Source organism: Aspergillus mulundensis (assembly GCF_003369625.1).
Source record: "Aspergillus mulundensis strain DSM 5745 chromosome Unknown scaffold_4, whole genome shotgun sequence".
Classification (NCBI taxonomy): domain Eukaryota; kingdom Fungi; phylum Ascomycota; class Eurotiomycetes; order Eurotiales; family Aspergillaceae; genus Aspergillus; species Aspergillus mulundensis.
In genome coordinates, this window is record NW_020797892.1 from 1,734,828 (window position 1) to 1,745,917 (window position 11,090).

General features: G+C 54.5%; 6 protein-coding genes across 6 annotated transcripts in view; 3 read left to right on the forward strand and 3 right to left on the reverse strand.

Moving 5' to 3' along the window:
• Positions 1 to 462: 462 nt before the first annotated feature.
• Positions 463 to 2,122, reverse strand: DSM5745_05046 (glycoside hydrolase family 140 protein; the record flags this gene model as incomplete). Its single annotated transcript, XM_026747062.1, has 3 exons — positions 463 to 960; positions 1,025 to 1,611; positions 1,666 to 2,122. The coding sequence occupies 3 exons, from the start codon at positions 2,120 to 2,122 to the stop codon at positions 463 to 465; spliced, it is 1,542 nt and encodes a 513-aa protein (XP_026604542.1).
• A 579-nt stretch (positions 2,123 to 2,701) lies between these two features.
• Positions 2,702 to 3,844, reverse strand: DSM5745_05047 (SDR family oxidoreductase; the record flags this gene model as incomplete). The annotated part of the gene is made up of 3 exons (XM_026747063.1): positions 2,702 to 3,463; positions 3,543 to 3,780; positions 3,834 to 3,844. 3 exons carry the CDS (start codon positions 3,842 to 3,844, stop codon positions 2,702 to 2,704), a joined length of 1,011 nt encoding a protein of 336 aa, XP_026604543.1.
• A 646-nt stretch (positions 3,845 to 4,490) lies between these two features.
• DSM5745_05048 (uncharacterized protein) lies at positions 4,491 to 5,324 on the forward strand (the record flags this gene model as incomplete). Its single annotated transcript, XM_026747064.1, has 3 exons — positions 4,491 to 4,728; positions 4,806 to 5,104; positions 5,169 to 5,324. The coding sequence occupies 3 exons, from the start codon at positions 4,491 to 4,493 to the stop codon at positions 5,322 to 5,324; spliced, it is 693 nt and encodes a 230-aa protein (XP_026604544.1).
• Positions 5,325 to 5,453: 129 nt separating this feature from the next.
• DSM5745_05049 (uncharacterized protein) lies at positions 5,454 to 7,592 on the reverse strand (the record flags this gene model as incomplete). The annotated part of the gene is made up of 4 exons (XM_026747065.1): positions 5,454 to 6,642; positions 6,687 to 7,301; positions 7,367 to 7,488; positions 7,536 to 7,592. 4 exons carry the CDS (start codon positions 7,590 to 7,592, stop codon positions 5,454 to 5,456), a joined length of 1,983 nt encoding a protein of 660 aa, XP_026604545.1.
• A 390-nt stretch (positions 7,593 to 7,982) lies between these two features.
• Positions 7,983 to 9,186, forward strand: DSM5745_05050 (putative 2og-fe oxygenase protein; the record flags this gene model as incomplete). The annotated part of the gene is made up of 2 exons (XM_026747066.1): positions 7,983 to 8,028; positions 8,072 to 9,186. The coding sequence occupies 2 exons, from the start codon at positions 7,983 to 7,985 to the stop codon at positions 9,184 to 9,186; spliced, it is 1,161 nt and encodes a 386-aa protein (XP_026604546.1).
• A 538-nt stretch (positions 9,187 to 9,724) lies between these two features.
• Positions 9,725 to 11,090, forward strand: part of DSM5745_05051 (uncharacterized protein) — a gene marked incomplete at both ends in the record, with an annotated part of 1,674 nt that continues 308 nt past the window's right edge. Inside the window, 3 exons of the mRNA XM_026747067.1 lie at positions 9,725 to 9,846; positions 9,902 to 10,021; positions 10,070 to 11,051. Coding sequence (XP_026604547.1) covers positions 9,725 to 9,846; positions 9,902 to 10,021; positions 10,070 to 11,051 — 1,224 coding nt within the window. The remainder of the gene's footprint in view (positions 9,847 to 9,901; positions 10,022 to 10,069; positions 11,052 to 11,090) is intronic.

Here is an 11,090-nt window from a genome sequence, read left to right on the forward strand (position 1 = left end):
ACCTAGTAAATAGCTTAATAAAGGTACTAAATAAAATAAAGTTTTAAAGTTTTATTAAAATATTAAAGTTAGTAATAATAAATTTAAAATAAAAAATTAAAATTTTAGTTACTTAACTACCATGTTTTTATAATTTTTATATTTTTATAAGTTTTATATAACTTTAGCATGTTAATACTAGGGGGCTATGTTAAAGCAAAGGTTTAGTAAGTTAAAAAAGCTACTAAAAGCCTTTAGCCTAGATTAGCTTTATTCCCCGTGCTTATTTTAAAAAGGCTAGTGTTATTATATATTACTTTTTTTATTAAAAATTTTATATATAGATTATTTTTTAGCTAGATCCACTTATTATTTTATAATATTATTATTTATCTTGCGATATTTTTATTTTATCTCCATGAGTAGCTCCTCTGGCCTCTCCAACACTATATGCTATGATATCCAGGAGATACATATTAAGCCTTAATCAACCTCACCCACCTCCAGAACAAGCACCCAATCCAAATGCCCAGCCCTAGCAGGCGCCTCAAATCGAACCACATCACCACATCCATCAAACGCAAAGGCAGTATACTCTCCATCCAGCGGGTCATACCAGCTCGCCTGCACATCACACGAACTCAACCGGCCTGTATCAATCTCAAAGGGTTCGCCCGTTGGCGTATACACCATAATCCAACCACCGTTGCTATCCATCGTCGCAGTAACCCGTTTATCGTCCGTCCCAGCATCCCCGAGAATAATATCCTGCGCTGGAATGCGGTTGTTGTACGTGGACGTGCTGTCCCCTCTATCCAACATCGCCTTCTGGACAAACTGCATCTGGCTGGACCCAGGCAAGACCAGATCCGCCGCCCAGTCATCGCTGGGCCCCGTCCCATCCGACTCAAACAGTCCCGGGATGGCCATCTGCTGGATGGCATTTGCGCCGTATGTTAAACCTGCGGCGCCAGAGAAGACCTTGGCCAAACAGTCAGTCCACGCTCACATCTTCCGCTAGATTCTGTGGGTGAAGGGGACATACAGCCTGCCAACTCCCAACGCGCACATCACTCGCGTTCCACGCCACATTCCCCGCCTTGCCGTTATTATAGCGGTTCTCGTAATGCGGCTCGTTGTCGATGACCGGGAGGACACGACCCGTCTCGTTTCCAGCGGCGTACATGAGCTCAACGCTCTCCCATCCCCTCCGCGCATTCCACCACGGGATCGGCGGGTTGGGCGCGTAGTCCGTGTGGCCGGACTGGCTTGCGTCTAGGGTAAGCCAGGAGTAGTTTCCGAAGAAAGACGATGCGAGTGCGAGCGGTCCGCCCGCGAACCACTGGTTCGTGGGGTGGATTGTCATCAGCGGGGACCTGGACGATGAATTGATGGCTTTGCGCTCCCCGTCCACGATACCGCGTGCCATGGCGTCGTAGACGGGCGTGTAGTCGGTTACCGCGTACACGGGGGGTGCGCCTCCAGCGGCGTAGTTGTCTCGCACGGCGGTCTTGTTCTGCCAGTAGGGGTTTGTGTCGCCCACCAGGGTTTTCGGGAGGTATGGGTATCGGTTGCCTATGAAGGTGCCGAAGGGGTAGGATGTTGTGAGGTTTAGGACGCCCGGGTTGTTTTCTGTCTCCTATTAGCATTCTAGCATACAGCAGAGATAGAAGGCAAGGTAGGCACCGTTGTCATGCACGAACTTCCCCCAGCTCGGCACAAGACAGATTCTTATCCCCTTGGCCCACGCCAACTCCACGATCTCGTCGACATAGGCCCAGTACGGCTCATTGGGTCTCGTAACATCCTCATCGATAAACGGCAGATCGCCATTCCGGTTCGGACTATCGATCCCAATCTGCGTGAAGCCCACGGCCAGCACGACGTTGAAGCCCTTGCTTGCGCGGTCGGATAGGTACGTCTCGGCTTCGGTGTGGTTGAGCCGGTGGAAGAGCAGCCATGCTGTGTCGGCTTGCCAGAAGAAGGGGGAGCCGGCGGCGTCTTGGAGGAAGCGGCCGTTGGGAGACGGGGTCAAGGCGTATTCTGGTGGGACTTGCCATGCTGCATGGGTGAGGGTTGGGAGAGTTAGGGCTAGGGCTAGGGCCAGAGTTAGGAATGAGCGGAAGGATGGGGCTTGAACCATTTTGGTGATGGACCGTACCAGAACTACAAGCTGAGCAGGATGCTTAAGCCTTTTATGGCGTCTCGTGGGGTTTCTTGGTTTGATCAACGTCAGTCCACATCCATAAGGTGGGCACTCCGGTAGTTCGCCCGGTAGGGCTGAGAGCTGCAGGGGGCTGGATCAATTCCCACCAATTGCCCAACTGCCCTCACCTTCAAAAGGAGATTCAGGCTGACTGACTTGCAATGTTACATGGCTTAACACTCATGATACCTCCACAATCCTTACAGCGGAGATCTTTGCCTGGATAACCGAGGTCGAAATACACCATCTGGTCTGCCAGTGGGTGTTTCTCCACCAATGAGCGGTACCACTGGTAATGCACAGGGTTCGGTTCGGCTCGGGTAAATGATATTATTCTAGCATACTGAAAATCGCTTTTTTGCCCAGGTAGCAAGAGGCAGAAGAATAGATGCTCAGTCCCGTTATAGCGGGGTCTCGTGTGTTGGGCCTCTACATATGCGAATGTAACCTGCGAATCCATGAACAAGCAATTCAACGAGAACGCCGAGATCGAGTCAATGCTCCGAGTCGCGAAAGTTATACAAACCCCTTAACCTGTCCCACAAAGTCCACCACCGTCTTCCGAAACGGCGTATACACCAACCCCGGAAAGTCCCTCTCCATCATACTCCGATCAACCGTCAAATGGCCCTTAATCTCCTGCTCACCCTCCAGAACCCTCCCCTGCAACTCCGGCATCTCACCCTGCACAATCCTCGACACCATCTCATACGTAAACGGCTCAGGCGAGACAGGGATATACCTCTTCCCCCCGGCATCCTGCTCAAAAAGAGCCCGCACATGAACCTCCGCGAGATCGCGCACATCAATCCAGAAGTTGAATTTACACGGCGGCAGTTCTCCCCCAGCAGACCCAGCTACGATCTTCCAGAGATTCTTGTTTGATTCGTTGAGGTCGCACGGGGAGTTCGGAGAGTCAGCTAGCGGGCCAAACACCATGGACGGACAGAGCGTCACGAGATCAAAGTGCGGTTTTTGGTCGCTCATGAACGCCCATGCTTCGCGTTCTGCGAAGGTCTTGGAACCGCGGTAGGCGTCTTGTGCGGATGCGGTGGGGGATGCGGCTTCGTCGTACGTGATGGGGTTCCAGTCGGAGGGTGTGGCGGTCCAGGGTGCGTTGTCTGGGCGGGCCATGTCGAGGACGGCGCCGAAGGAGGAGGTCAGCACGATGCGCTTTATGGATGGCGATTTCTGGCTTGCGTTTAGGATCGACTTGACGCCTTGGATTGCGGGGATGATGAGGGCTTGTTCGTTGTCGTGGACGTCGTATTTGAGGGGCTGGCAGGCTATCAGCGAGGTTCTGCTCAAGTAACAGCATTATGGTAGATCGAGAGGATATGAAGGGTAGGTAGCTTACGCTGGCAACGTGAATCACCCCGGTAACATCTTGGACAGCGCGATCGAAGGCGTTAGGGTCCGTGAGGTCTTGGATGAAGAAGACGTCTAGTCTATCTTTGTACTGTTGCCTGTTCGCCAGAAATGCATCGGCCTTTTCTGCGGATCGGGCAGCTATTCGGACTCGGTGGCCCTTTCGGAAAAGATTGTCGACGACATGGGCGCCGATGAGGCCTGTTGCGCCCGTTACGAGGATGTATCTGCTGGCTGGGTTAGCAATGACGGCGACGTACAAGGCAGATTTCAGACTTACGATGTTTCCATGGTGTCGAGACGAAGAGAAGAGCAAAATCCTTCGATTGAACTCTTCAAGAGGGGAAATGAAGGCCTGGGGCAGTTGGAGTAGATATGGCGGCCAATGGGCGAGGACGAGGAGGCGCTCCTCCAGCCCTAACTCCTTATCATTAGACCCCGCACTCCTCCAGCTCCTCATCTTGACAGTGGCCGGCTAGTGCGCTCATTAATTACATCTCAATAGTTGGCTCCTCCGAGTCCAGATAGTCCGCCGTCCTAAGGCTCACGCTGCGTCCTCATACTCCCGTGTCCTCCTGCTCCTCCAAGGCCCCTCTGACCCTACCGACTCCTCCAAGGCCATCTGACCCTACCTACTCCTCCCTGGTGCAGGCTTGCGCTCCTCCATGCCCTCTTAACCTTATGCCATCAGCCATTCCTCAAACCTGCTATCTGTCCTCTGGCTCCTCCAAGGAGGGGCCACGTTAGTAGAACCCGCACATATTAGGCGCAGACATCTTTTCGACGCATGACGCCTAGTACCTATATAGTCCATATATCAATCCGTACTCTCAGCATATTTCCATTCCCATCAGTACAGCAAAGTAACCAACTACGCATTCTGACTTTTCTAATCGTCCCAAGTACACCTGCATTCTCCAACCAACCGCCCGCCACAATGTCCCTCGGAACCCTCTACACATACCCCAAAGCCCCACGCTCAAGCATGGTCGTCTTCGCCGCAAAATACCTCAAGCTAGACATCAAGATCGAAAACGCCTTCCCGATAAAAGTGTATCCCGAGAAAGGCGGCGTCGGCGAGACGTACCTGTCCAAGTTCCACACGGGCAAGGTGCCGGCCTTCGAAACGGCCGATGGATTCTGTATCTATGAGAGTAATGCCGTTGCTTGGTTCTGTATGTCTTGTCACCGCTTAGCTCTATAGAGCTTCATGGCTTCACTGGTAGAGGATGTTGGCTGATAGCAAGATTAGTGTCGCATCAGGACCCGAAGAGTACATTGCACGGCTCTAACCTCCGCGAAGAAACGCTCGTGCTGCGGTGGGCGAGTTTCACGAACTACGAGCTCCTCCCCCCGATCATGGCGTGGATCCAACCTATTATCGGGAAAGCGCCGTCGTCTCCTGAGATCCTGGCGAAGCTCGAGGAGGGGTGTGAGCTTACTGTCCGCGCGATCGAGAGCGAGATTAAGGGCAAGGAGTTTCTTGTTGGCGGGACACTGACGCTGGCGGATTTGTTTGTTGTTAGTGGGTTGGCGAGGGGGTATCAGTATGTGAGTTTACCATGGATACTTGGTTCGTGCTTGGGGGGCAGAGCTGATGAAGTGGCCGTGACAGGTGTTTACGAAGGCGTGGGCGGAGAAGCACCCCGTTGTGCATGAGTACTACATGCGCATCCGGAACGACAAGGATGGGATCTTTGATGGTATTCTGGGACCGAATGTGATTCGGGATGAGGCGGGGGGGACGTATCCGGATTATGATGGGTTGTAGGCAGTCTTGCTGCTCAGGTGGTGCCGGAATGTGATTAATCGCCATCAATGGTACCGGTATACTTGGTATTGTGTGAGAATTATCGTTGTCAACCGAATAACAGTCTTCATGAAGAAAGCATGCATGTAATCAGATGCCCATCCCACCCGCGGTCTCAGTAAAGACAGCACCAATCCAAACAGCAGCAGGCCATACATCCCTCCTCGCCAGCGCAGCCTCCACGCGCTCCAGGTACAGCGCCTCCGAGTCATTCAGGATCGTAAAGCTGGAGATACTCTGCTGGCTGCCTCCACTCCCACGCCTATCCCGACGATGGTCCTCTTCCCGCTCATTATCTACCTCCATAGAACCGAGGATCTTCCGCATCAGAACCTTCGCCGAGAGAGTGTATATACTGGACGCCGACGGACTGCTACTACTATCTTCCTGCAGCCCTAGGCCCATGAGCCGGACAGCCCGCCAGCCGATCAAAACAGTTTTAAAGGCCAGCATTGTAGTGAAGGGGTCTTCTGTGCCACTACTTCGTATTGAAGCGCCCAGTGCAGGCTTCGTCACTAAGGCAAGAATGTTCTCTAGGCATCCGGCGACGCGGATCACATCGCGGTCTTCGTAGACGTCGCGAAGCTGTTTCGAGCGCGGCTTGCCTAGTTCCCACGCCGTGGAAATCGCCGTGGGGAGACTGTACTCGACGATCCCGTTCGTTAGCAGCCCGTCTTGGTGCGTTAGGCACAAAGCAGTATAATGCCAGGCTATCCAGACGTGGTTCCACAGACGAACGTCAACAGGACAGTCCGCCGTGGCACTCGGTCGCGGAGGCATGAGGTCTGCTAAGGAATCAAGCGCCTGCATAACCTGTGCACGGCTATGCTCGGGTATGATAGAGAGCGTGTGCCTGTGTCTCTCTGCGTCGTTTCCGTCTCCACCTCGGATATTATGGTACAAGAACGTACTTCCCAGTACCAGATCTCTTACCATCATCTGGATCTGCATGACAAGCATCAGTGCCGCGAAGGAAGAGTTCCAGAGCAGCCCTAGGCTCTTTCCTGGCGGGCCCGGTGCCATGAGGTGCATGATGCTGCTGTAGAGGTCGCCTTGTGCAGGACGAGGGTCGACATTGGCATCGTCATCGTCGTGCTCGTTGTTGAAGGAGCCATCCTGGGATAGAACGAGTAGGGAGCTCCAGGCTTGGGCGTTGGGCGCAGACCAGAGGTCGTCGCGGCAGGGAAGCTCGTACTTGACTTCCAGGGCTGTCAGGAGCGGGCGGATGTTGCACATTACGGACATTTGAGCGTCGAGGTAGTAGAGAGCGTACATCGCTCTGGAAATGTTAGATATAGGACAAGAAGGGAGATGACCACGTACCGCTTCCGAGCCTCGCTTTGTATAGCCGACTGCCAGTCTCGTTCAACGGAATCCGATCGAAGATGACCATGTCCACCGAGGGTGAGATTATCCTGCAAGAGCTGGTACTGCCTCGCAGCGTCCACCAGCTTGCGATGTATATTGACAGCGGTCCCAAACAACGTGTCGTCGCAGCTGTGCAGAGCAAAGTACTCAAAGAGCAGGTATGCCTGGATTACCCAGATCTGCCGGAAGCCCGCACATTGATGCTGGTCTACAAATGCGTCGAGTGCCTGCAGACCAGACTGCATCAGGGCGAGGCTGACCTCATGGTGGCTGCCTGCAGAATGGTAGACGGCTCCGATACAAGCCACTGCCTGTAGCAGGGGCTCGCTGGTCGAGCCCGCATCGAATGTCGGTCGGTGGATTAGCGGAAGTATGATCTGAAACTTGTCGAAATAGGCGGCTATAAATTGAGGGAGCTGGAAGAGCCATGAGATGTTGGCGATGTTCGTGGCCGGTTGCGCTGCTGGCATGGGTTTGGGGGGCAGATACTGCGGCCCCTCAGCAGCTTTGGCAGTCGGCGAGCCGGTCTCCTGCAAGTGATACTTTCGTACATGGCGCTTTCGGAGATCACTGTAGGGTCAGTGCCCTAAACCTGGAAAGGTTGTCAGGAGGGCGTACCTGCGAGAGAAGCTCACATCGCACTGGGGGCAGGGGAATGGTCGTAAGTTCGACCGTCGATGAACTTCGACTGTGAGCTTGGATCTGCAAGCAGTGAATTGTGTGTCTTACCGGAAGCAGTGTGTCTATTGAGGTTCTCCTACTTCGGTTAGATTGTCACTTCACGGGCAGGTAAGAGGGACGGACCTGTCTGGTGAAGCGGCCAGTACAGGCCGGGCACGCAAATGGCTTCACCTGCTCCATGACGGCGTTACTCAACCGAGGATATGAAATGATTGCAGTGGAGTGATGGGAAATGGGAGGAGTGATGGAGCTGGAGGAGTGCGGAGTACCCCGGACGATAGATAACAGTTGGAGTCGATCTCGCTCGTCCTCTTGGCCTACAGGCCCTTTATCAGTCAAGTCTGTTTAGTTGGAGCGCCTCCTACCATTGGATCCTATCTCGGCGGACTGTGCAGAGGGCGCTCCTCTTGGTTGGTATGCTAATAGAGCACCCTAACTAGGCAGCAACCCATGCCCACTAATCATGAAGGCATACTTAAGCACAGTTCGCACTTGAGATAACGATAACTGCTCAGAAGCAACGCTCTAAGTTGAGACCGAAACCAGCTGGGCAGAATGGCACAGTCCACCATGTCTCTTCCTCCGTACACGCCCGCCGAGCCCTCCAAGGAGGCTTGTAAGTGCCCTAACCCATGCCTCCAACAGGCTAACTCTGGCAGTGGACTACGTAACCCTCGTCAACCTCGACCTCGCCAAGTTCGACACTGAATCCGGTCGCCGCGAACTCGCAGCCAGCCTCTACGAAGCAGCGATCGGCCATGGCTTCCTAACCCTAACGAACCACGGCATCTCGGACGAGGTCTACCAGCGCCAGATGCAGCTCGCCAACGCCGTGATGACCCTCCCTCCTGAAGAGAAGGCGCCGTACGAAGTTACTCCGGAGGAAGATGCCCGGGGACTCTACGTCGGTTTCAAGCCCGCCGGACCGCTCGGGCACAAGGGAGGATTCCCGAAGCAACTGGACCACTACAATATTCTGGTGCACGACCCCAAGAACCGACCTCATCCAGAGGTCCTTCGGCCCTATCTCCAGGAGACGCAAGAGGTCATGCACTTCATCCGCAGCAACATCCTAAAAAAGTTGCTCACGCTGATGGCAATGGTCCTCGAGGTCCCCGAAGAGGAGATCCTCGCTACGCACGCCCCTGGTGGCTCCAAGACCGAGTACATCCGCTACATGATGTGCGAGCCGCGACCGAAGGAAGAGAGCGAGAAATACCGCGACATCTTCCTGTCGGGCCATACGGATTGGGGCAGCTGGACCTTCCTCTTTTCACAGCCGATCTCTGCCCTGCAAGTCCTAGACCACACCGACGGCGTCTACCGCTGGGTGCGTCACCAGCCCAAGGGCCTCGTCATCAACTTCGGTGAAGCCCTAGAACGGCTTACAGGAGGCCTCTTCAAAGCGACTATTCACCGCGTGGTCCAACCGCCCGTTGACCAGCGACACTTGCGCCGCATTGGCGTCATCTACTTTGCCCGACCGGCTGATGAGCAGGAGCTCTCGCCGCTGAAAAGCTCACCTCTTCTTACGAGGCTGGGAAGGGACAAACCCATGGACGATAGGGTTTTCTGTATGGCGGACTATCTCGACGCCCGCAAGCACGGATGGAAGCGCTACGAGTATGACATTGACCGTCCGGCTGATCCGACCAAGCATGCGGACTTCTTTGCAGGAGAGTACCCTGACCCGGAGGGGCACAAGAGCCTGGGCAAGTTTGATGATGTGCCGAGGGAGGTCTATGTGCCTCAATTGAAGCTGGAGGCTGCTTGATGTTTCCCTTCTTATATTACACGCTTTTGGGAAGATAGAAGAATAGCTACCTAGCAAGAATGCCAGTTGTTAGTGTGAATCAAGACATGCAGATACTCTACATTCCTGCACAGACCCCGTAGCACTCCTTGCATTTCTTATCAACAGAAAACGGAGCAATAAGCATCTTTCGTCTTATCATCGGCGCTCCTCCTACCCCATCCCCCACCTCGCACTAGATCTACGCTAGACTAGATAACGCGCTCTCTTCAAGGCCGAGATAAATGCCGAGATAGTCTACCTTGAGTAGTGTGAGGAGCGCCGCAAGCGATTTGTCTAATCGTACTTGCGTCCTCCCTCCAAAGAGTCTGGGCGAGCGGAGTGAGAGCCAGGCTTAGAGATAGGTCAACCCATGCCTATGTATATCTAGTCGACTTCAAAGATAGGGAAAGTGCCCAGTGCTGGATGTTTTATCTACTTGCTCGTCTGTCGCCCTCGTAATCTTGTTGGATATCGCAACACCTTTCTTCAATCATACACATACTAAAGCCAGATCAGCATGGAAGCCCTAGCTCAACTCCGCCAGTACTTCACCAAGGCAAACCAGTCGCCGCTGGAGAGAAAGTTGGTGCTTAAGCTGGACTTCTTCATCTTGACCTTTTGCTGTCTGGCCTACTTCACGTAAGTCATTTTCCGAATCACTTGACGCCTACTGGGCTAATATGTTCCTGAGCAGTAACTACCTCGACCGCGCAAGTATCACGCAAGCCTACGTCTCCGGCATGAGAGAAGACCTCAACTTCAAGGGCGCGCAACTGACGACCGTGACAACGCTATACGCAGTTGGATACCTCATGTACGCCCACCCTCCTCCCCAACCCTCCATCGACTAAGCAATGTCCAGCGGCATCGTCCCCAACAACCTCCTCCTAACCACCTTCAAGCCCAAACGCTTCTTCCCGACAATGATCACAGTCTGGGCCCTGCTCACCATGGCCAACGCCGCCGCCCGCAAGCCCACCGACCTGATGGCCATCCGCTTCTTCCAGGGCTACTTCGAGTCGTGCATCTTCGCCGGAACCCAGTATATCCTGGGCTCATGGTACACCAAGTCCGAGCTCGGCCAGCGCACAGGCCTCTTCACAGCCAGCGGCCTCGCAGGCGGCATGTTCGGCGGCTTTCTCCAGGCAGGCATCTACTCCTCCATGAACGGCCTGCACGGGCTGCCGGGGTGGCGCTGGCTGTTCCTCATCTCGGGGATCATCACGCTCCCTGTCGCGGCGTACGGGTACGTCTTCTTCCCGGATACGCCGCACACAACGAGCGCTTTCTACTTCGGCGACGAGGAGCGCCAGCTCGCGCGCCAGCGCGTCCCGCTCATCGAGTCCAACGAACCCATCCTAACCCTGCGCTTCGCATCAAGCCTCCTAAAATCCTGGCCCTTCTACGCCTTCTGCACCCTCTGGATCCTAGGAAACTGCTCCGAATCCCAATCCAACCAGTCCCTGCTAAACCTGTACATGCAAGGCCACCCAGAGCGGCACTACACCGTCTTCCAGCTGAACAACTACCCCGCCGCCGTGCAGGGCGTCGGCGTGGCTTCCACACTCCTCTGGGCAATCGGCACGGACATCTGGGGCCGCCGCTGGCTTTCGGGGTACTACGTGGCACTTGTGTGCATCGCGAATGCAACCATGATCCTCGTCCCCTCGAGCATCGCCACAAAGTTCGCGGCGTACTACTGGGCCGGCTCGATCTACTGCATCCAGACGACGTTCTTTGCCTGGGCGAATGATAGCATGCGCACCAAGCCGCCCGCGCTGAGGGCCTGTGTGCTGGCTTGCATGAATGCCGCCGGGAATTGCTTCCAGGCGTGGTGGCCGTTGGTGTTTTTTCGGGCGGATGAGGCGCCGGCGTTTAGAGTG